The sequence below is a fragment of the Nyctibius grandis genome, chromosome 13 (assembly GCF_013368605.1).
Source record: "Nyctibius grandis isolate bNycGra1 chromosome 13, bNycGra1.pri, whole genome shotgun sequence".
In the NCBI taxonomy this organism is placed as follows: Eukaryota; Metazoa; Chordata; class Aves; order Nyctibiiformes; family Nyctibiidae; genus Nyctibius; species Nyctibius grandis.
In genome coordinates this window covers 1,420,008-1,445,312 of record NC_090670.1, presented here as the reverse complement: position 1 = coordinate 1,445,312, position 25,305 = coordinate 1,420,008, and the positions used below count along the sequence as shown (strand labels likewise).

General features: G+C 39.7%; 1 protein-coding gene across 1 annotated transcript in view; it reads left to right on the top strand.

Annotated features, from left to right (window-relative positions):
* LOC137669651 (fibronectin type-III domain-containing protein 3a-like) overlaps positions 1–25,305 on the top strand; it is a 46,800-nt gene that overhangs the window by 2,831 nt on the left and 18,664 nt on the right. The window contains exons 2-6 of the mRNA XM_068411859.1: positions 2,314–2,417; positions 14,738–14,873; positions 19,767–19,842; positions 20,989–21,065; positions 24,928–25,159. Of these exons, the coding sequence (XP_068267960.1) occupies positions 14,778–14,873; positions 19,767–19,842; positions 20,989–21,065; positions 24,928–25,159 (481 nt within the window). The 5' untranslated portion in view covers positions 2,314–2,417; positions 14,738–14,777. The remainder of the gene's footprint in view (positions 1–2,313; positions 2,418–14,737; positions 14,874–19,766; positions 19,843–20,988; positions 21,066–24,927; positions 25,160–25,305) is intronic.

Below are 25,305 nucleotides of genomic sequence, written 5' to 3'. Positions count from 1 at the left end.
AATTTGCAACAAAGTTGAATATAAATGTTCTATATAACACTTTTAACAGGCTTTTGTTTGGGTTTTTTTGGAGGCTAGCATTTGCATCGTGTTGACTGTGTGGGTTGTCACACCCATGCCAACAGTCTTTCATCTTTTATGTTTATTTTTAGGAAAGGTTTGGTGAGTCCTTAAAAAACAAGATTTCATATGTACTGTGCAAACAGCAAAACTTCCAGCATTCTGCTCACGACAGCGAGTGCCTGGCCTCGGCAGACCCCCCTGGGAGTATGTTTGAGCCGTGCTGTGTATGTATTTGTAGACCCATTTGTACACCCATTATTGAAAAAAGTTCTGGAATCCCTTTGGGTGAATTTCAAGCAAATTAAAATACATGTTTTCAGCTTGGAAGGCTGAAACCGACACTTTTATGTGATGAGCTGCTATTTCCCTCACTTGGAAGAGTTTTTGTCAAGCTGTAAAAGTAAGCTTTTAATTTTTAAGAAAATATACAACTGTGAAGGCATTCTTACAATATTCTGCATCAAAGCCATAAGCTGGTATGGAATATTGTAAGAACGCCTTCCCTAGTTAAATATTTTCTTAATTTCCTGTCATCATTTCATTTAATCAAAGAAGATTTATCTCTATTTAAATTTATCTCTGAAAGCAGATGAGAAAACCTCAATATTAGTAATACTGCAACAATGAAGAGACTTTAGGGAAAAAAATACATTTCTCACTTCTAATTTTGCTGTATCTCGAAACGATCAGCTCTGAACTATCAGTATTGAAATCTGTGGTTGCTCCTTGCTCTGGTTTCAAGGCTGGTGGATATCACCGAAGTAACCTTTTAGTTTTTTTCACCTGTTTTTAGCAAGTTGTCCCAAAGCTTACCAAGGTCAAGATGGTTAGTTTTCAGCTGTTATCTTTGCTGCAAGCCAGACCTTAACTGAAAAGTTTTGGATTCCTGAGTGAGGAGCACACACTGAACTCTTTATTGCATTCTTGAAGAGCTTATTGTAAAAGCAGCGATAATTTATTCTTTCAGTGGTGCTAACACAATCCTTTCTGTGTATTGACCAGCAAAGACAGACCACTGGCTCAGAGCCCTTAGTCCGTTTCAATCTTAATGTCAATCTGCTGTTGTTCCCAGTATCTTGATTGATGTGGAAAATGCCTCCGTTTGCTCAGGATTCACTTTTCCAGCGTTGGGGCCTGATGCTTTATATTTTTTTTGCCCGTGTCTCATTAAAAGTAGTTCAGGAGGAACATTTATTAGGCTGTGACTTCAGAAACATCTGCGACTTCAAGACAGTATCACCTTTCTGGGGAGGATAACAATGGACCTGCTGTGTTTGCTGGAGGAAGCTGTGAGCTTCTGCTGGCTGGCTCAGTGCAGAGTTAGCCAGCTTAGGCCATGAGCTCTCTCAGTGGGCTGTGGGTGCAGTGATTTCCTAGAGTGTTCCAGTAAAACTGCAGAACATACCTGCCTGTGCCTTATCTTTAGGAAAACTATATTGGGAATTGAGTAATATTTGTAAAGACTTCCTAAGTTTGGAGAACCAAAACGTGCAATTTATAATCCTCGGTGTGGAAGTGCTTTGGGAACTGGCGTTTGGTACTGGATCCAGTAGTTTGAGAAAGATGATTTTTACATTATTAAATGCAACGTCTTGAATGGTGTCAGTGGCTACGAAAGCTGTTCATTTCCTTCTCCTGGTGGAGCATCTTTAGTGGAACAGGTTCTACAATAAAGCTGTGCTGCCCCATAACAGTAAACTGTGATTGTACTTTCCAGATTGTAGAGTTTTCAGTGTATGCCATCAGAGGATAAATATGTGCGTGGTAATTTGAATTTGGATACACTTACATACCTTTTGGAAATGGATTCTGTTCATCATTATTGTCATATAGAGGAGTAGAGCACTGAACTAAGTAAATACACTTAATTGCCACAGAATGCACTTCATAGGGGAACCATCTTCATAGCGTTCAAGTTACCTTTCACTAATTAGATCATAGCTTAAGCAGTGGAGCATCTTTGGCCCGTATGGCATTAAGTGCACGTGCAGTGTTTACTCACTTGTCAGGTTTTGCGTTCTGTACGTACTCAATGAACACAAGAAGGCTGACGAAGGTCTTCTGCTGCTTTCCCAGTGGGGTCTTCCTAGAGTTTTATTTGCTGATGCTAGTGGAGTTATCGTTGGCTGTTCTCTGCTGTCTTTTGCTGATTTATTGAGTGTAGATTGTTTTCTGCACCCTTTTTTCTTAAAACTTGATGCTTGCCAAATCACTAAAAAGAAAATTACTGTTATTTTTTCTTGTCTGCAGAAAGAAGACTGAGGGACAGTACAGCACCTTGCTCATCCTACAGCAGGCACTGACCGTGTAACGTTTATCAACGGGAGCAAATTCAAGTCAGGAGAGTGTCAACGGTAATTAGACATAACTTACTATTCTCCCAGATTTTATGAAGCATTTTTTTCTTCTTAAGTCTCTAAATAACACTTTAAGGTGACATAAAAAAGTATTTGACAGACTTCTAAACTTAAGACTCCTATATTTTTTTCCTGGAAGAAATTTTTAGATAACTTATTATCAAATGGAAAAAATGAATTGGGGAAGGAAGAACTGATAGAGTTCTTGAGGTAAGAGGAGGTTCAGTATTTCCACATAAATATTATTGATTTTGTAAGGTAGCAACCTTATCTCTATTTTCACATTACTTGCTCTCTTTCTCTCCCCTCACCCCCTTAGCTGGAAGTTTTGTCTTAGAGAGACTTGTATATGGCATTTGGATAAAGAAAGTAAATTCTGTGTTTAGCAAAATGCATTTCCTGTGTAGAAAACAGCTCAAGTGGGTGGTAGCACACTGATGAGTGACAGAATAGGTGGCATTAATCAGATACATTTGTTTTTTATTGGAGCTCATGGAATTGAGCTCCTCAGTCATGGAGTTGATCAGGTCCTGGAACTGAGCCGCTTGAAAAGCAGAAGGAAATCTGTCAGAGAATTGCCATTGGTATGGCACTTGCAAGAGCAAGAATTCTCCAACTTTCTTTTTTTTTTAAATTAAGATTCCTGTGAATTCTGTCTCACGTACAATACTGCAAGACCCTTATGAAATCATGGCAGTTGCATTCTTAAAAATACAAGTGGCCAAAAGCAAAGACAAATTTTAGAAGCTGTTGGCTAGAACAGTGTGTTTTATGCAGAAGGAGACTAAGCAGATGCACTGTAAAGCATTTGTGAATCAGAAATCACCTTTTTGATGTAGAAATATGAAGTAGTTGTTTCATCATCTGGAGAGTTGACATATGTCCTGAAGACCATCATCAGGCTTTTCCTAAAAAGAACATTTATGTACAGAACCACGTGTTGTACTGGTGGAGGCCTGATCTGTCCAGTTCATGGGTTGGTTTGAATCCATATTTCACGATCTACTGTGGATTAGAAGAGAGCAGTTGTTAGCACTGCTCAAAATGGGTATCCATTGATACTACACAACTGTTATATAGTCACCAATTAACCCTATCCTTTGAGAAGTGTTTGATCACTGTATGTGTGTTGTTGGCTGCATATAGCTTGTGGGAGTGTGTGCTTTAGCCTAACTGCTGCACTGAGGAGAGCAACCACACATCAGCTGTGTTAGAGGATGAAATTGCATTTTTATGTTCCATCACAGCTGATGTGCTGTTTATTGAACTGAAAGGCATCCAAGCACATTTTAGGTTTTCTCTGATGGGGTGGGGTGTATTTTTGCTGAGGTCCCCTCTAATGAAGAATTACTTTTCATGTTATGACTCTGCACCAAAATTCAAGTGTTATATGCTAGTCTCGCCTTTGTGAAGAGCAGCTTACCCCATTTTCCCACACCCTTTCATGTTTGGGTCACAATTGTCTGATGCAACAGAAGAAATCCAGTAAAGAACTGAATGGTAGCTGATGGAATGTGATGTGAAACTACATCGGTAAATACAAGAGAAGTCTTTGGGGAGAAAAGTTGAAAGTGTTCTGTGAGCGAAAGATCAATCAGCAAATGGGTTTCTTACAAGATACAAAGGGAAAAAAATTGGTAACCATGTTGTAGTCTCATGAGTTGAATAGGTGTTTTGGGAGGAAAATTGTTAACAATGATGTTAAATACGGGGTTATAAATTTGGATGAAGTATTTTTATCTGCTGTTTAATGCCCTTTATTAAATAGCCTCACCACTGATATCTCATTAAATATCATTGATATTTAATGGGGATCAGTTGCTCTCAGTTCTTCTGCGTGAAGTATTCCAAACTAGTGAACTGTACCGTTAACGTATAACTTCAGTTGGGTTCATCATACTACAGTTACTTGAAGGAATAAAGGCACCCTTTAATATCTGTGTGGATGTAACTAGCTTTAGTACTCTCTGAGTACGTGCAAGACAGTACATGTTAGTATTCAGCAGAATGACTGTTTCATCATCTCCTTACCAATACATATATTTTTGTCCATTTCAAAATGTCAGAGGTGATAATTATTTAGAAGAATTATTCAGTTTTGGAAAATATTATGTAAACAACTTTTCGGTGTATTGTAAACTGTCATTTTGCTTTCTATCACCAAGATTTCTTAAAATGTAAATTTTATAAAAACATATATTATAAACTGTCATCCTCAGATTCTTCAAAACTGTGATAATTTCCACTTATGCTTTTAAGTAAAGGTGTGATTACATCCCCGAACTTGTAGCAGGTTATCTGGTTTACCAATAAATATTTAAAGCTCAGATATAGAAGCAAATTATTTTAGGGTGCTATGGTTATGTGCATGTTCCTGGCCTGTCACAAACGCCGGGTGAAGTGTGTTTGCTTAAACCTCGTGTATGATCTCATACTTGCATTTTACCTCGCGTTTTCCATGAACTAAAAAAGCGCACATGGTCTATTACCATGAGACTGCTCAGATGTGGTAATTTAAGTAATTCATCGGTGTGTTTTAGCCCTTGGTTTAAGTATAACCTGTTTTAACCAGACTAATTTGATCCGCTGTGCAGCTCAAACATTACAGCCTGAGCCTCTTCTCGTGTTGTGCGACGAAAACAGTCTTCAGTTTGTCTATTGAAATAATTCTTCCTTGCTTGAAGTTTGCATAATCTCTTACAATTTAAAGAAATCCTTTGCTTTCGCTGTACCTTGATGCTTGTTTTTGAAATCGTCTTGTGTGAGAGAGTTCTCAAGTTAAGAACCTTGTTTGTATCAATATGTGACAGGACACATCAAGCACACTTCTGATTCCCAGAAGCAGATTGAATCAGAGCTAGTGGAAAATCAGCCTTCGCTTTCCTTAGTGCCTACAGAAACCTGAAAGCAAACCCAGGCTTGTATGAATCTTGTGAAGTCCTGATTTTGTTTCTGTTTTGTTGGATTAGAAAATAACTGCTCTGACTAGTCTCATGGTGGGGAGCCTTTCCTGGAAATAGCGTTGTTACTGTTGCTTTTAATTGCTCTCTCTTAGAGTCAAGTTTAATAAAAAGTAAATTGTTGTTCAAGATTTGGAACACCAGCATTTGGAAAATAGCTTTTGGATCGCATCTTGATTGTATCACACCAGCTGTACCGACTTTGTGCAGGTGTCTGCCACCCCTAATGCCCTCTAGGGTAATTTAGGACAGGTATTGTCCAGCTCTGGCACTGAGGAGGTCTGAGTTTCGGTGCTTCCCTAGCGTAATCCCAGGAGGTTTCGTTGGCTCAGCAGACTGGCATCCCTGTCCGTACAACACACAGCGTGGCATGTTTGGTGTCTGGAAGTACATCGCGTGGGACAAAGCCAAGCTCAGGGTGTGCTTAAATTTGCCGCTTTGCTGGCTGGTCCTCAGCCAGCTCTTACTTGAAGACTATAAGAAAAGCTTTTAAAAATACTTATTTATTCCTTGCTGTGAACGAGGTATTCCTCGCCATAGGGAGGAAACTCAGCTGAACAAGGTGCTATGGAATATGTGTTCCTGCTGTGGTGGACTTGTCTGCACATATAATTTATTTGGGTTGTTTCCCTTCTTTGAAACAGAACTTTTTTCCCCTGAAATTGAAGAAGGTTGGTAAATAAATGGGCAGAACTTGTTTCTTTTGAGGGGAAAAAATTATCATAAAACGGATTCAATTTTACATTCCACTTCAAGACCAAATTTGTCCCATAGGGAAGAATTGTGATCCAGATACTTCTCCAGATACTTAACCTGAATTTCAGAATCTTGGAGCACATGCAACTCCCTGTAGAAACTCGTGGTTTCCATCCTGTAAATCTTGGCAGAGTTTTAAACATTTTGCTTCATCTGTTCAGGCCTGCAGTTACTTAAAGGTATAAACTCCAGCTACCTGTTTGCTAACCGATTAACGTTTCTCTGAGGCCCTTACTGCATCATCAGCAAGATATATTTTCAGGTACGTAGTAGGGCTTGTGCTGTTAAGGGTATAGGGTTGTCTTTCGAGAGCTGTGTGTATTTTATTTGCAAAGAAATACCCTAGAAGCTTTCCAGCTGCTCTTTACCACTGTTAACGTTATGACTGGCACTGCTTTTGTTCTTTGTAGGGTTTTCCTCTTTCATTTTTTCTCATTTTTTTGTTTCAGCAGAGTGTTCTCCTTCTTGTGGTCTGGTCAGAAGGTTTTTTGGAATGACTTTTCAATGGACCATGGTATATTACTTCCATAACTTCTAAGTGATTTAAATAGACATTTGGATATAGAATTCCAGTAGTATGTTGTTAATGTGTAAATAAACTGTTTTCCTTCAAGGCCTGAACCGCCAGAACAATGTTTTGAAATCCAGGAGACACAGTTTCACACTTAGAAAATCATGTTTAAAATAAGTATGTTATTACATTGCATTTATTAAAAGCTCTTTCGTATAAGCTTGAAGATTTCATGCTTTGTGTAGCTTTAGGACATTAAAATGAGCAACTTATGCCAGAACATGTCATCCTCCTAGCTGGTGGAAGGAAGCAGTCAGTTTTGCATTTAATTCAATTTTTTTTTTAACAACAACAATACAGCTGGAAAATATCTTAATCCCATTACTTTTTTGAAGTTGAAATAAGAATGAAACACTTTAAGGGCTCAGTCCCTGGAGGTGTTCAATTCTCTTGAACACTCCTAGAAGCAGGAATAGGACCTTTCAGGAGCTGCTGGCTGTCGTTTTATGAGGCTGGTCACTTAGGAGGCGGCAGAGAAGCGCTTAGGATGTGACTCTGCTTTTCTGGCAATAAGAGTAAAGACATAAAATAGCTAAAACAATAAAGGAAAATATTTATCTAAAAGTAATGTAATGTTTGCATTATAGAAACTGTTAATGCAAACTTTACAGGCCTCATAAATGAATAATTAAGAGGACAGACATGGCCCTTATACAACCAATGAGCAGATGGATGCTAATACTCCTCTGCAGAGCGTTTCCACCTTGACTTCCCCCTCCATTCTTGTCGGTGGCCACAGGAGCCAGCCAGCTTTCTGCAGCTTGTAGGAAGTTACTAGAGGTCCTTCTGGCGACTGACCTGATGTGTTTGATCCCCAGATGGTCTTTGTGAGCGCAGAAGGACTATTGAATTACGATAAATGGCTTGTGGTCACTTTTGTATTTTACCATGGAAACTATTAGTGCTACTTTGGAGTAAGGATTTAAGTGTTAAACTTTGTGGGAAATACAGGGAAATGTTTGGGCCTCTGTAGAGTTGACATGTTTGGTCCCTTCAGATATTCCCTGCCCTACCTTTGAAAGCTTTGAGCAATGCAGTTGTTACAGCCATCATTGAGGACGTGGTCCTGAGCAGCAGCACTCTGTGTGATGGCAGCAGCAGTGTGATGCTGGGATTAGGTGATTCTACTATTTTCCTTAGAGCTTGTGATATTCCATTCGTAAAGCAGGTAGTTCTATGTGAGAGCATCTGCAGTATAACAGTAGTTTGGGTGTTTGGAATTGACACTTTTAGAGATTTTAAGAGAGTTTCCAGAAGAAAACACTTGTCGCAGAGGGCAGAAACCTTGTACTATGTGTCTGTGGGGTTGGGGTGAGCGTTTGGTTGAGTTTTTTTGTTTTACTTAGGTCGCAGACCTCACCTAGCTCAAACTTGCGAGGTCCTAGCAATACCTAGACCAAAATGACATTGGGCTTTATACAGCTGTAAGTATTAAAAAAGGTTTGACTGAGCACTTCTGTTGGGTAAGTCATGAAGAGCATTTTCAGTATCAAAGTTGTGGCAGCCTTCTGGCTAAACGCCAAACTTCATACAAGATGGTGCAGACAAATTCCCTTGGGTGTCATTAGAAATGATTTCCAGCATTTTAATCAAAACATATATTTAGTTTTGAACAGATGACTGTTATGGAGTGATGGTGGTCTCTTCAGAGCTGAAGTTGTAACTGAGCTTCTGTTAAGTCTGATTCTGTTAAGGCTCTCATTCCCTTAATCTTGCTAAAAGTAAACTAATCCACCTAGAATGTCTCATGTGTGGTCCTGTGGCAGAGGAGAACTATTTTAGGATTGGGATGATATCTTAAACACCTTGTTAATACTGTTTATTTAAAAAACTTGGGTGGGATAGGGTAGTTTGTATCTTTTTTCCAAAATGTTTCCTACCTCAAAATTCCATGGGGAATCATAAATTTCAGATCTGGAGGGGTGAGGGTTTTGTAGAATTCATAAATAAGGTTTGATCTTTAGCCTGAAGTTGGGGATGACTTTTGGTTGGCTCTACTGTTGTTCTTTATAACAACCTTTGGAGATCACTGATGCAAAATTTAACTGACAGGTTAGAGAGTGTTTAAAATACTCTGAAGACTCAGTTTGTAAGAGATCTGGAGATTAAGGCATGGCAGTGTCTCAACATTTTCTTTATCACAGTACATGAGGTTCATATGTGTATGTGTCCACAGATCCAGTGCTAGATGCTACTGTTTTCCAAAGGTAAAAGTGGGAGGGTTCAGGTTGGACATTAGGAAGCATTTCTTCTCAGCAAGGGTCATTAGCCATTGGAAGGGGCTGCCCAGGGAGGTGGTGGAGTCACCATCTCTGGAGGGGTTTAAGAAAAGCCTGGACATGGCACTTAGTGCCCTGGTCTAGTTGCCATGGTGGTGTCAGGGCAATGGTTGGACTCGATGATCCCACAGGGCTCTTCCAACCTGAGTGATTCTGGGATTCTGTAAAAGACACTAAGTCTGTTGCTTGTAATGAGACTGTTGGGTTTTTTCCCCTCACTGAGAGAAAATAAATACATAAAATATATAAAAGTATAGTAAATATATAATACTAATTAGTAATTCTATATATAATTAAAGCTTTAGGTTTTATACAATACTGCTTTTAATAAAGAGCAGTGTTGTAGTAGTTCACTTCCTGCAGTAGCTGTAAAGTTATGATCAGGCTAGAAGGTTGTATAAGGCACTGAACCTAGAAATCAGGAAGTCTGAGCTAAATTTCTAGCTCTCCATCAGACTTCCTCTTTGGTCCTGGACACATTGTTCTTTCTAACTCAGGCATACTGTATTTTTTTTAAAAAAAAAGTCTCCATTTAAGTTATAAGCTCCTTGGAACAGGAACTTTCTCATATTAAATGCAGCACTTACTGTAATGAAAATACAGCCTTTGTGGTAGCTTCTGTGTGGGATTATAAACTCTTTTTTTACTGTTTATGAAATCTGTTCAGCTTCTGCTCTGGACAGTGGAATGAAGCTGATCTATTTCTGTCTACAGCGTTCCCCTCCATTTAGTTTCTGTGTGATATCTTTCTGGAGAGAGCTTTTTAATATAGTAGGAAAATATTTTGATATGAGGTAACAGGGGTTTTAAAACTTGATAAGTACATAATACTGCTACACATTTGCACAATAGATAACCTCATATTCTATTGATATGATTAAAGGATATAATTCTAATGAAGTGATTTTTTCAGTATATGACATTTTCCTTATTTTGTATAGTACTACAAAACACATTTAGTGAATACACAAACTTTTCTTTTTCTTGCATATAAATAGTTGCAAATTCATCGTTACTGCCTAAAGAGAAACCACGTCTGTAAAATTGTTGATGTGTTGGTGTTTACTGGTGACTGTTCCAAAGCTCCTGATGAAACAGAAGCGGTGCATTTATCGTTTATATGGGAAAACTATTCCAGTCGTAACTTTTTCTTAGAGATATTCCTGTTACAATTTTGAAGTTCTGTTGTGTTGGTCAAGTGGAGGTGACTGTGAGTTGCACGTTGTTGAATGGCTAAAGGAGGCTTTGTAAGGCAGGAAGAATTGTTTCTAGTGGTTGTAGTAAACATTCCCCATGGACTAGAATTGCACATTTATTTCACTTTGCATCGAAACTATTTTAGGTGTTAATTTCAAAATGTCCCATGAGAATCCGTGATGTTTTCCAGACTTAAGGTGCGATGCTCTGGTATGATGTAGACTTCCATTAGCCACCTTGGCTTTGCTAGCTCTGTACGGGGAGCATAATAGCTGTTTTGTATGTAAATAAGAGCCCGGCTTTCTCGGCTGAGGCACTGACTTCAGAGGGGAGAAGGCATGAATCAATGAACACTGAGTTCAGTGCGGATCCTCGGGAGCTGGACGGCGTCCAGGATGACTGCAGCACGGGTTGAGAAGAATTTGGGCTGGAGAAAAGGGAAGGCCAATGTTTGAGTCTTCCAGAGTCTCGGCGTTTTTACTATGTCAGGAAGTGAGGTCAGGCACAGCCGCTCTATACTGGAATTGTTTTCTGGAAGGCTGGTCATGAAGATTTTCTGTTTTTCTTAGAAGCCTTTGTAGTGCAAGACTGTCAGTAGAAAATATTGCCTTTTTTTTTAATATGGTTAATGTGATTAACCATATTACATTAGACAGCATTGAATTACCCAGGAATGCTTCTCGGGGTACATTTTTAAAATATGAACTGGTTTTATTTGGTTTAAAATATTTATGTTGTAAAATAAACGACAAAATATTTCTTTTTTTTTAGATGTTGGACAAATAATCTGTGAAAGCAGTCGCTCAAGCTATTTCCAGTGTAGATTTCTGTTAACTTAAAAACGCAATATCTGCTATTACTTCTTTCAGCTTTTCTAAAACAGTCTTCAGAAGGTTTATTTCTGAGATGATTAGTCCCAATTCTTTTTTTAATGGCTATGATGCTATGTGGGCTGAATTCATCCTCCAGCTCAAACAAGGTTTGGGAATGACCTTTAGGCGATGTCTAATAGAAACCACTGCAAAGAAATGAATCAGGCCAGAAGTACCCTTGCAAAATGTAACCTTTCTAAGCATTAATCTGTTTAATTCCATGCTGACTCAGAAATCTCCAGTGCATGGTGACAAAGCCCTAGAAGATATCTCTACAAATTCTGCCGTTGATTCATATGTAGTGATTCACTAATTCTCAGTATGTTCCTTTGCAACTCTGAAAACTACAGAATTTGCCTAGTCTGTAATGCTGGCAGATGGGATTTTTCTCGTTTATTTTTAGTCTAGAAGTTAAAATTTTGTGTATTAGCTCATCTTTGATGTCAGTGCAGCCTGTGAGTTCTTAGTGCAAACACTTTTTTCTTCTTTTTTTGCCCTGACCACTTGGATAGTTAGTAGTGATGATAAAACACTTAGCTGCCAAGAACAGACCCTGGGAAATAGGAATCTGAGCGTCTACTACCAAGCATGTGATAGAACCCACTAGCTTTAGGGAACTCGAGAAGCTTTTTGAAGCTTTGAAGAACCTATAAGTTCTCCCTTATAGGTTGGCTGTTCCTTTTTGGGCCATGTACAACTCACCAGCTGGATTTGCCTGTCCAAGCTAACTTGGTTTGGGGTAAAACCGAGGGTTCAGAGAATGCCCAGCGTCAGTGACAGTGCTTGAGGGAAGCTGTGAGACTTGGTAGGACTTTGATTGTAGGAGTTGTGGGTGGAGGTGGGTTTGGGGTCCTCAGATCTCCTCTACTACCTGCTTCCTTGAATGAAATGGAGACCTTTGGGGGGCGAACCCATTGGTATCACGTTCGGTGGGAGTGCTTTGTTTCCCTGGGGAAAGTGGTACCTTTGAGAGCAGCAGTGTCTTTTGCTGCTCTCTTATCAGTATTTCCAAGGAATGAAGCTGTGCTCTAAAAGCAAAAACCTTGTTTTTTACAAAGTCCATCAGAATGCAGCGGGATGGTCCTGTTTATTGTTAGTGTTGTGCCACTTGCAGTGTCTGAGCCCAGCTGTACAGTAAACGTTAGTGTTCTGAGCTGGGTGAAACTGCCCAGGAATTATTAACATGGTTTCATTTATGCTGGTACTTCCATTTTCTCTGACCATATGGAGATTCCTCCTAAGACATGAAATTGTATTTGCTATTTTGGGGGATTGTCATTAACTGCGTGAAAACATTTGTTTCCTAATGCTCCAAGTGTAAGTTATTCCTCTGAAAAAATGTGAAGTTACAGCACTGAGCAAGTAGAATGTGTGTGTAGGTGTGGATGTAAATACTACCCGTGTCATTAGGCAACAGAATCAGGATTCTAAAAACCACGTGGGTGTTGGGGCTCTGCTCTACAGTTGGTACTAACTACCCTGTGCTGCTCGCTGGTGTAGTCGAAGCCTCGGAGTTGTATCCAGCCAACGCAGGAGGCCAGGATAGAAACTGTGAACGTTTATTTAAAATCGCAGGTGGTATTGGGGCTTGTTTCAGAACACGTTTTTCTACAGCTGGTTCTTTTGGTTAGTTGAACATTTGGATGCAGATGCAGTTGCTTTTTGGTGAAGGGTTTTCCCCTTTATGTTAAGTGCTAATTTCTGTCCTCTTTGAGGTTCTTAGATGAAAGAAATGGAGACTGTACACATATATAAAATATTTTCAATCTGCTTGTGTATAGTGAATTCCTATTACGGATCTTAAGGCTTAGATCTAACCTCTAAACCTCTAAAAATGGGCGAGGTTTAGTGGAAGAAACTACTGCCTCAGTTTTAACATACTGACTGGTGGTGTTGCTGTGCGGGTATTTTTAAGTGGAATGGTTATGTACAGTCAGTTGAGTTTGTTTCCTTGGCAGTGGTGATTCAAAATCTGACAAATAGGATGGAAGATTATTTTACTCGGGAAATAAATAACATGCCAAGGTGGTTGAAGAGCTTTAGGACAAACCTGATACCAGTTTAAACTTTGGAGGTTGTGTCTGGCCCTTGCACCTGTGCAGTCATGTTTGGCCTCTTAAAATTGGTACGGGAGCAGACCCGAAAGCAAGGGGTGTGCAGAAGGAGCTGGTTTCTGTGGCAGTCTGGGGTGGTTTGTTATGCTGCATTTTGTGGCTGTGTGATGGTATCAGTTATTTTTACATGTTTTTGCAAACAAGAAAGAATGTGGATTTTACCAATGGATGCTGCTGGCCTCTTTACCTTGTGATGGTAACAGGAGAAATCCGTGTAATCTCAACTTTTATTACAGACCCTTTCTGAACGAAATGAGTTAACGCCAGAAGAAATTATAACAGTCAGGCTGTGATATTTCTCCCAATGTTGCTAATCTGCTGAAGATTCAGTCTTACCAGGACAGAATTAATCAGGAGTTTTCCTTTTCCAAACACTGTCCTTTCCATAGTGGTTATAGAGAATTGCACAAGGATTTGGCAGTTGTATATGGATTGACTTGGTTCGTGCACAGATTTTGGGGAGGGTGGGGAATGTTTTTTAGTTTAATTTTTAATTTAATGAATTGAACTGTCCTAACCACATTTTGCCTTCTGTCTGGGTTTATAGGAGGTGATGGGAAGGGAGGAGGAAATGTCAGCATTTCCTGTATCCTGTTATCTTGTGCTTTTTATGGACTGAAAATTCACTAACCTTTGGATTGTGTTTTGCCTTATTATAATCACAGTTTATTCACTAGAAGCCCAAACTATGCAGCACTTTTCTGTGTGCAGCTCTCTGTGGTAGTCAAAGACTTTTGTACAAAGCACTCTACTGTCTTGTGTTGCCTTAAGCTTTGTCTTCACTGTGTCAGACATCTGTATTGATGACATGTTGCTACATTGGAGAAATTGTGTGGCTTGGGGGGTTTTTTTGATCATCATAGAGACTGAAATGTACATGTAGTACGTGAATTATCTGGCCTAAAACTCAGGTTCTGGAGTACAGGCCATTTAGAAATTGTAACTACGGATTTAGGAGTAAAGTGCTGCATAAGTGTAAATTATGCTACTGTGTAATTGCATCATTTAGGTACCAAATTCATCACTCATGGCATGTCAGGTTGAATATGCATGATACATATTTAAAGAGCATATTTTTGGAAGGAGGATACGTATTGCTTAAATGCAGTACTTAAAGGTGAAAAGTGGGGTAATGCATTAGCCAACTTGGGTGTGCTCCGTTGTGAAGGACTTTGGTGTATGACATGGGATCCCCTCCAAGCTTCAAGACTGTCAGTTTGCACAAGTTTTTAAATGTGCAGTGAAGCTAGACATGGTTGTTTTATAGTCATTTTTGTCTCCAATTAAAGTCAGTTTATTTGAAAATCTTTGGGGGAGAGTTGTGGAGTGTTGAAGTCTGATATTTTCCTGTTGAGTTTTCAAATGTTCTTGAATTGCTGTCTTTAAAGGATTCAGTTAATATCACAGTGCAAGTGGAGAAGAAAAAAAAACAAACAAAAACAACGTCCTGAAGGCCTTGCTGTATTTTTCTTCTGAAACATTGATAGCAAGTTTGGCAAATGAAGTAGAGAAATATTTGGGGGTGAGGAGAGACATCTAATATTGGCACTCTCTTTGTGTTTTGGCAGGTGGTTAACGTGAGCAGTTGTCAATGAATGGTTTCCAGACATGATGGCCGACCAGCCGCCTCCACTAGAAGCTACGCCTATATTGAATGAAGTGCCACTTCTACCTCATATGGTTAATGGGGACAGCATACAACAGGCGAGTAAATCCGTTGTACTTCCATACAAGTTGTGTAATACTGTGCCAGCGGTGGTGGTAGGGAGGTTGACATTCAAGCATACTGTAGAAAACAGAATAGATGTTAGAAAAACTATGTGTTGTACTTGTGTGATGGCTGAAAGAGGAGGAACATTAATATAGTGGAAGTGTGAAAAGATTGCAAATTAAAGTGAATGTTATATGCATATAAGTGCTTTAAAATTAAACTACAAAATCAAAATATAATATATTAATAAAGCACTAAGGTTTTGAAAGCTCTTCTTAAAGCTCATGTAAAATAATCAATAAAGATTAGCAAGTGGCTGCAGTGCTCTAAACCAAGAAGTCTGTTGCAGGGAGATGAGAGGAAAGACCTTGGCTTCCTGATATTAAGTGTCTTCATTAATAATTACAGTGCACTGGTGAAACCTGAGTATACTTAGTTGAAACTTTAGAATTTTATTGGACACAACCCATCAGAAGTACCTAGAAATACAGACAAAAGTGAAAGCACAATGATGTGACTGAAGCACAAGCTTGTGTAAGTTGTCAGTAAACTTGAAGTGAATTTACGTTTGGCAGTAGCAGCTGAGTGCCTTGTACAACAAATACCGAGGTATCTTCCCATCATTTGGAGATGGACTTTCAGTGCACTCAGAAACATTACAGACATCCTGACATTCTGACACTGGATGTCAATTTAAGAAGCATCTTCCCCCTGCCCTAGAGCAGCTACAAACATGACAGATCCTGGTAGGAGAGAAATGGTTGGTTGGTTGGTTTGTTTTAAATAGCTAAGTGGTTGCTGGCAGGCTGCGATTGGACAGGGTGCTAGATCATCTCATCTAGCCTCCCTTTCCCACAAAAGGTTGAACCAGATGATCTCTGGAGGCCCCTTCCAACCTGGGGTGTTCTAGGATTCTGCGATAACAAAACAGAAATTTGAAGGCTTTGTGTGCCTGGAGTTAAATAATCGTTTTCTTGAAGCAAGGGACAAAACTACCCATTGCTTTAACCTGCTCAGTGTATAACTTCAAGTATCTGACTGTAATTGAAATAGGAATTAAGGGAGTGATCCAGAAGGAAAAGTTGCATAAAAGTGCAGAGGATAACCGTCATATTAAATTATTATGAAGGGTAACAGTGAAGACCTTGGCATATTTGAAGGTGCAGTGGATAAACAGGGTACAACAAAATAATCATGAATTGTTGAGAGTCTGGTAGACCATAAATGCTGGAAAGTTTTAAATGAGAGATCCTTTGTAATTGTTACAGATGAGGAAGGATTGAGGTATACTTGCTTGTAAAAATCACCTTTATTTTAAAAAAAAAAAGTCTACTTTTGCTTTTTTTCCTCAGACTCTGGAGTTAAAAGTGCAATGTGTTTTGAAATAAGTGAAGCTATAGAGTCTCTAAGCTAGTTCTGAAGCTCTGTCATGAGCAACATGAAATTTTAGACACTGACCAGCTGTGAGGTTATTCAGTAGCTGGTGTTTCATGTTACACAGGAAAAGAGATCAAGTAGATCTAACTGGAGACCACCTCCACAGCTGTATTTGTAGAGCATGTCTTGCTGTAGATCGGTTTGTAGAATACTAGTGTGTATTGAATCACCTAAAGAAGGTGACAGTTGTTGAAATTTTTGGAACCAGTGGAGTCTGTTTGCAGTCAGGTGAGGTTAAAAAAAAAAGAGCTGGATCTTGGAGATGCCTGGGGAAAATGCATTTGAAGAGCAGGCTTTCAAGACTGGTAGTCTCCAGGACTTATGGTTGAATTGTATTGGACATAATGAATAAGTCTGTCTAGTGAAAATCTTCATGGGACCGAGAATGTGATTTCATGTTGATGTGTCAATAAGGGATAAAAGCAAAACGCTGACCAGTGCTTTGAAATAGCTTTCGAACTGTGTTGATCCCACTATGAAATGGTTACGCCGGACAGCTGAAGGTGTTGACGTGACTGTGACTCCTAGCACTGGTCTGTCCTCTAACTTGGCTTAGATTGACTCATTAGAAACACTCTTCCTGGAAATTTTCCTTGGTGGAAGGTAGATGGAACTGCATTTGCTTCATTAATTACAGTGAGTCATTCCTCTAAGACATTGCCCCGTGCATTCCTGAAATTCCACTCTCTGAACTGCTCTGCAGCCCTGTGATTACGCCACTTACTTATGATCCTTTTCGCTGAGTTCAGTTAATAGTTTCCTGAACTGTTTGTGAGAACTTCAGTTAATTGAAACCCGTTCCAAAGTTCCGACGCGTTCAGAGGCTCTGAATTTCTACAAGGATCCCTTTCCTGCCTCTGAATTTTCTTGCCCTTAAAGATGAGACTTGCTGTGAGGTTTAATACCTGCCCATGGAGTCCTGTCCCCTGCTAGTGTCCATCCCCAGCAGCTGCTTTTTGCAGCAGACCTCATCTTTCCTCATCCCCAGCCCACTATTGTCCGTTTTCTTTAAACTGGTAACATCGATTCAGTACAGTTGAAGTCATAAATCTAATTATATACTGAAATGACAGGTCTGCTTAAGTTTCAGCATTTCAATTATACCATTTTTAAAAGTATTATCTGTCATCATGGAACCATAATAAATATTACTGACTGGCTAGGTGGCCTTTTTGGGGGGTTGTGGTGTTTTACTTAGGTCCAGAAGCAACTCACTACCTCGAGTAAAAGTGTCTCCTGTACTGTGAACTCACTGGAGCAGGGTCTGTGTTCATATGTGCTTCTACATCCCCTGTTAAAAAAAATTAAAGATTAATATAGCAGTATGCAGAAGCTGCAAAATAAGTGTTAAACAGTGTTTAACAGTCTGCTCCTTTGGGTTTTATTTTACACACAACAGTTTAAATGTAAGAGGTTTGTGCAGACATCAATCTCTCTGTGCTGAAGTTGCACACTCGAGAATAGAGGAAGAGAGAAGCGGGAGGTGTAAGCTGTAACTTCAGTACACACGGGTGTGTTTGCACTTACTCTTTTATATATTAGCTGGAGAAATGTGCTTTGGTCAGTGCCAGCATAAGGTACTTGGCAAACTCTTTGGAAGAGGGTAAGTGGAGTTGGTCAAAATGCAAAGGTTGAATGAGGGACCACAAGGTCTTTTCCAGTCTTGTTCTTTTCAGTGATCTTTTTTTGTTAATGACCAATATAGTAGAATCGAGGGGTACTTAAGCAGCTGATGTGGAATGGGAGGGATTGAAGCATCTTGGAAGCCTGAAGTTATTTTGACTACTAGAATGATAATCTAGAAGACTAGCAGCAAGTACAAAGCCCTGTGTTTGGGTAGCAGCTTGTCATAAGGAATGACTGGTTTGGTAGTGATCCTTTAGAAGGTCTGCCAAGGACTGGGTAAAGACTGCGAGTGGAAGTCATCAGTGTTGCACTGGTTCTGAAAAAAAGGCAGATAAAAATCCCCAAAGGATTTATTTATATACAGGGTATGGCATCTATGTCACAGAAAACAATCTTTTATTGGTGCTTTGTTCTTTATTGGTGGTTAAGACATGGAGTAAGGGTGCAGGCTGACGCAGGGAACGTTGGAGTTAGATGATAAATTCTGTAATGATGAGGATGGTGAAGCTGTGGTGCAGGTGCCTGGGGGTTTATGGAGCTCCATCACCAGAGATGTAGCAGCACAAAATAGGCTTATTCATTGACATCATGTGTAGTTTGTTTTACAAGGAGTTAGATGGCCAGGTGATCTTTTCAGGTCCTACCTACCTGACATAACTGTCATTCCATGAATAGTATAAAAATCTTTTATAAAAATTGAATGAAAGAAAATTATACTTCTCGAGTTTCATAGGTAGTTTTACAAATATATTTTATTTCAATTTTTACTTCGGCCTTTCTTCATTATGTGCTGCTAGCTGTCACCTGGCTGGAAACTGGACTTTGTGCAGTTCCTCCATGGCCAAACCCCTCATTTTACTAAAGAATTAGAGCTGTGCCTGTGTAATATGGTAAATCTCACTGCAAAATTCCTGCAGTAAAGTCATGTTACAGTAGAACTGAAGCACAGCTGCCAAGATTTTGCAGTGAGACTGAAGCACGTGCCATGGATGGGGTGGAACGAGGTGATCGCTTGCGTTACCCAGCCCAAGGGAAGGGATGCTGTAGAGTGCCTGAGGAATGATTGTGGCAGATGTCCACGTTGATTTGTGTGAAAGTGAACGCAATCGTGTCCAGACTGACTCGTGGAACCACCGGTAGTTGTATGTCTTTAGCTACAGGATTACACAAAGGTGAGAAGATACACCTGACCTTTCAGGAGCTGCAGAGCAGAGGCGGTTGGCATGACCTGCCTGCTTTGCCACCTCTCCACCCTCCTTCCACCCCAAAACGCTGCATGCTTATTAAGTTACTTGATGACATTGGAGAATATATTGTCAAAATGCATACCAGCGTGCTTTCAGTGAAACAACATGGCTGAGTTTTGGGCAGAGCATCTTTTTTTTTCTTTTCCCTTTTCTTTTTTTTCCCTTTTTATTCTGGCGTGTGTGTGTGTACTCCTGATTTTGCCAATTTAGCTCTGAAACTGAAATAATCTCGTCGGCAAAGCTTAGAAAGCAAGGTGAATCTTAGATAATTTAAGTAAAAAGAAAAAGCAGTGTGAAAAACTTTTAAAATAAAAACTTAGTTAATTATTTCAAGTGTATCAAGGGAAGCACTTCTGGTATTAATCAGATAAAAATACTGATTATGCAAAACTAACGATTTTATGTCAAAGTATGAGGAAATTTTATTCTACCTGCCAGTGTTTCTCATCTTGCTGTTTAACTCTCTCAGGTTGCATTGTTTTAATCTGACATGTGGGTATAAAGAAGAGGTGGGGTTTTTCCCCCAGGTAATTTCTAAAATTAAAAAAAAAAAACACCTCTTTTTGTTTTCTGCAGGTTATTCTTGTGCAGGTAAACCCAGGTGAGACATTCACAATTACAACTGAAGATGGACACTACCAGTGTATTCCAGGTAAAGGAAAAACTGGAGTACTGCAGCCAAATATTTTGATTCTGCAAATATCACAGACTTACTACCAGTATTTGTTTCTGGAATGTCGAATGTGTTTTTATATGTTCTGCAATGTAATAAATTCAGTTTGTACTTAAAGCACAGATGAGAGCGCACAGGGAAATTGCCAAGATTCCCTGCGTCTCTGCAGACTTTGCTGCTAATTTATAAAAGGCATCTCCACTGGTTTTGTAATGGTCCTTGAATGACTGTCTCAGAATCTTAACACAGGCATATACATGGGATTTAGTCCCCACTAAACAACTTTAATCGGCGCTGTGTGACCTCACTGTAATGTGAGGTATGGGCACTAGCAGTGTGATTCTGGGTAAGTGACAGAGCTGCAAATCTGAGTTGGGTCAAAATATCTTCTGTTAAGTCAAGTTGAATTGATCAGTACTTCCATTTTGGGGATATTTTTCACCATTTCAAACGATATTCTATAAAATGTGTCCATTCTGCTTTCATCAAGTCCCAGACAGGAATACTTTCAGCTTGATGTGAAACATAATATATTCTTATTTAAATAAAAAAATAGTTGGTAGACCAGCGGTCAGCATTACTGTGGTGCCAGTGTTGTTGCTATAGTCTTTTAACTCTATCACAAAATAAGAACTAAAATTTATCTATGGTGATTTTTGTACAATTAAATACTGTTGCCTGTGTAAGCGTGGTGGTTGGGATAAATCTCATCTGTGCTTTTTGTAGAATAAGTGTACAGCCATAGTTGCATTCAGCAATACTATCTAAAATTCTGGATGCTTCCTGAAAGTTACTAAATCTTATTTAATATGTATTTTAAATGTGAAAATGCATTATCCATCAGTGACATAAATTGCATTATTGTTCTTGATGGAAACTTGGTACAGTCACTTTTTTTATTTTTTTTAAACTTGCAATCCTGATTATTTAAGTTTCTCTCATAACTGACTTTTTAATTGAATAGTTCAAGGCTTGCTTCTAAACCTACTTGTCTAAAAAGTAGTTCCACAAATAGAGTTGGATGCAGTTGCTGGTTTTTCGGGCACCAAAGTGAGCCACTGCCTGTGGAAAAAAAGGTTTGTAAAAGCCTCGTTTGTTAAAAAGTGGCACCTTGTTACTTCTCAGGTCCAGCACATGTTCCTATGATGTCACCAAATGGTTCTATGCCACCTATATTTGTGCCTCCTGGTTATGTATCTCAGGTAAACTTTAATTTATTCTTATATTTCAGTATGTTTGTCGGTGTGGCTTTTTAACAGTAAGGCTATTGATTATTTTATCTGGAACAGCTGTTAAAAGCATTTCTCTTATGTTTTCCATTGAACTTATCAACTATTTAACTTCATTGTAGGCTCTATCACCTTCTGTTCACTTAGACAAATTTGATCTAGTTTTCAGGATTTTTTTAATAACACTACAAGGCAGTATTTTAGTAAGATAGTAGGTGGCTGTGAATAAGCTATCTGTTGAGCTCTGTTAGCAGGATCCACATCTTGATTTTTCTTCAGTCCTGTTTTCCAGGTGAAGGTAGGTGCCTGGGTCACACAGTCAGAGCTGGCTGCAGCCTGCCAAGTGTCAGGGGACTGATGAGTACAGAGGGTGCTTAGCTCTGCTGGAGCAGTCTGGTGGGAACACAGCTGGGGGCAGCTTCAGAATTGAACGTGTCTCACCCATACTGTGGGCATGACTCGTGTTTCTTACGTTGAGGTTGTGTGGATCATACACCAGTATCACTCTCTCTTTCATCACTTAGGTCTTTTTCCTGGACTGCAATAAGATATTTGTCTTTAATGTCTTAATTCAGATTTTTCCATTCTAATATAACTCTAAAAGTTTTCAATGCCCCTTTCTTTACCGGCTCTGATCTCCTTGACATTCAGCAAAACACTCTACTGTTACAGCAGAAGTGTGAAGAGGAGTGTTAATGCTCGTGACATGTGCCTGTGAAATGAGCAGGACTCCGGGCTTCTCTCCCAGCTTTACTTTTCCATTCTCACTGATTTTCCACTCCTCTGCGTTGTTAAGTCGTAGCAGATCAGACCTGCGTGTGGTATTTGAACTGTTATCAGAGATATTTGAAGTTACTGGTTTGGTTTACTTTTAATGCATTTTTAAAGAGAAGTAATTAAAAACATGTTAAAATGGGATAGGCTAGGTGTCTCATTTTCTAGTGATGTTCAAAATTAGGAGTTTTCTGGGTAGGCTTGAAGACCTTGTAACTGTACGTTCTTGAGTTCCCCGGGCAGTTGTTTTTTGCATACAGCTGCATCTGCAGTTTGTGCTTCTGCTGTGACAAGTAGGTACTTTCATTTAGACCCTGAAGAAAGATCCCCCAGATAATTCATGCATCGATATGAAATTGAGTCTTCAGTGCAAACAGTTTGCAAAGCGCTGGTGTACAAACTGACAAATACATTTGTTCTGTTGTCACGTGAAACTGGGAGGTTTTGTTTGGTTTTGTTTTCCCTTGGTCATTATGACAGGGATAGACAAGTTTGAAACCAGCTTTAAATGGGAGCTTGAGTTACTTGTACTGATCTTGTCAGCAGATGAGACTTTAAGTTTCTGTTCCCAAAACTGGCAGAGCCCAGAGATTAGTTGTGTTGGTTTCTACCTAAGTGGAGTGATTCAGGAGTGGATAATGGGGACGTAGCAACTTCAGACTGTAAATCATGTCCGAGTCTTTCTGTATTAGTGTATCCCTTCTACCCAAAGCTGTGCCATGTGTTCCTGCTTAATATATACATAAAATAGAGTTAACATAGCCACCAAAGTTTGCTGTGAGTTTTGACTTGTATATGTTATAGCATGTGTTATAATATTACACAATGTAATGTAGTTGAAGTGGTGTATTTAGTCCTGTTGATGAACCAAAAAGCCCCCCGTGTTGTTTCTAGAACAAAATGTATTCAGGCTAAGCTTAGTCTTAACTGACTTCTTGTAATATTTTTCTGCTATTTAAAGTCTGTTAAGAATTGCTAATAATCCAGCTGACTGAGACCATCTCACAGATGAACTTTGTCGTAGCAATTTGTGAGTGGACACACTCTGTTTCCCTTCAGAATAATAATTTCTCGTTAGTTTGCTCGATCTTTTGCTGAGGAGCTTTTCAAAATGTGCTTTTGGCATGAGCAGTATTTCAACATCCTTCTTGGCCGACGAGGAAACGCTGCAGTGATTTCTTACGGCCAAACTAAATATGCTTTAAGAGAGGATCTTGAAGGAACTAACAGGATAAAACATATGGCCTGCTTTTGTGTAAGTGCTTTCTTTAAATGCCTGAAAATATAAATTGTGTATATTTTTAGTAACAGAGAGCTACATAAATAAGTTGAAATCTTCCAAGAGCAGTTTTTATTTTGTATTATTGATGGATCGCATTAAAAAAATACATTTTTTTCCATCTCAATTTCGTATGCCAGCCTGCAGCTGGAACGCGCCCCCCCACTTGCATCCAGGGGTAATATTTTCTGCTGACTCCATGATCCATCTCTGTTAATACCAAAGCACTGTAAGGCCCTGCCTAATAGCATTTGTGGTCTGCATTTTTGAGTGCAACTCGGAGGAGTTGACTGGTGTAGAAGGAAGGAAGCATAAAGCTGCAAACTCATTTTAAACCAATCTAAGAAAAATACCTGGTTTTCCTACTGAGACTTGATTAATTCTGAAGTATCAGTTCATCTTTAATATTGAACATTTTTCTATCATTGATTTTTTTTTTCCCAATTACATTGCTCATACTTGTTTAATTTTTTGTGAGGGGGAGAAAACAATTGATGTCTGCCTTTAAATAGGATTTAATACAATCTAGTTTGCTTCTGAGTCACACTTCTCGTTAGATACAGTCTGACTTTTATGCCAGTGGACTTTTGTGTTGTGGCAGAAGGAACAAACTGGGATGTGACGGGGTGATTTCTCTGAGGGTCAGCGCAGAAGCCTTTGACCCCATCAGAACTGTAGGTGCTGCAAACATAATCCCTCAGATAAGGAGATGGACTGTAACCACGGAGTGACCAGGAGCCAGTGCAGGGGGCCGGGCTGTACCGTGAACCCTGTCTGTAGAAAGGACCCTGAGTGCCTCGGCCTCTGGTTCTCTCTTCCAGGTGTCTTAAAGATGAGACTTAACTGGGCATCGTTTTACTTCAGTGCCATCGTTGTTTAATGTGTCTTTTTGTGAATCCTGCTCTGGTGTTACTTTTTGAGCTTGTCTTCTGACACCCGTGTTCTGGGCAAAGTCTCTTCTCAGTTTACAATTTAGAGAAGCGTTAGTGTATAAAAAGTTAATGTATTTTGAAATTAGTGTAGGAGAAGCAATACATAGCAATATTAACGTATTTAATTAGATTAGACTCCAGAAGCAGTGTATATATTGCCAGTCTAGGACACACAGTGTGTGTGTGCGTACATATGGGCTAAAGCAGTTCTGACTAATTACAGCTAGGCTGGGAATTACACCCTGATCAATTCACATGACTTGTTTAGAAGAATATATACATTCTTCATCAGTGCTAGATTGCTTAGCACCTCAGTGTGTGAGGCTCAGCTTCATCAAACTGACTGCCTCAAGCTCCAGTTTCTTCCAGTAACACATGCTGGGTTTGCACTGGAATTCATTTGTGAGAGGGAGAAAACAATTGATTTGCCCCGGCCTCTTCTCCCAGGCAACCAGCGCTAGGACAAGAGGACACAGCCTCAAGCTTGGCCAGGGGAGGGTCAGGTTGGACACGAGGAAGCATTTCTTCTCAGCAAGGGTCATTAGCCATTGGAAGGGGCTGCCCAGGGAGGTGGTGGAGTCACCATCTCTGGAGGGGTTTAAGGAAAGCCTGGACATGGCACTTAGTGCCCTGGTCTAGTTGCCATGGTGGTGTCAGGGCAATGGTTGGACTCGATGATCCCAGAGGGCTCTTCCAACCTGAGTGATTCTGTGATTCTGTAATTTTGGTGTGTGTATCCCGGACAGTCAGATGATGGGTATAAACCTAAGCCTAGGGATTCTTTATTAAATATACAATATTTACAAGATAGTTTTTGTACTGATGTTTCATTTCTTACGTTGCGTGACAGGTGGTGGAAGAAAATGGAGTTCGCAAAGTGGTGGTGTTGCCACACTCGGCTGAATTCCATCCTTCCATGCATCCTCCTCCTCCTCCTCCCCATGTGCCACATTACATGCATCACCACCACGCTCTGCTTCCCCACCCACCTCACCCAGTGTACCCTCCGGTTCCGGGCACGGGAGAGCTGCCGCCACAGTTCATCCACCAGCATCCACCACCACACGTTTTCCAAGAGCAAGGTGAGATGTTTAAATACACGACAAGTGCATCTAAATTCACTCAGTGCATCTAGATGGAGACATCAATTCTGTCGTAGCTCTTCCACACATTTCTGTGATTTTGGTGCTAGTTATTAGCCTTCCTGAGCCTTACGTGTGTTTATGTG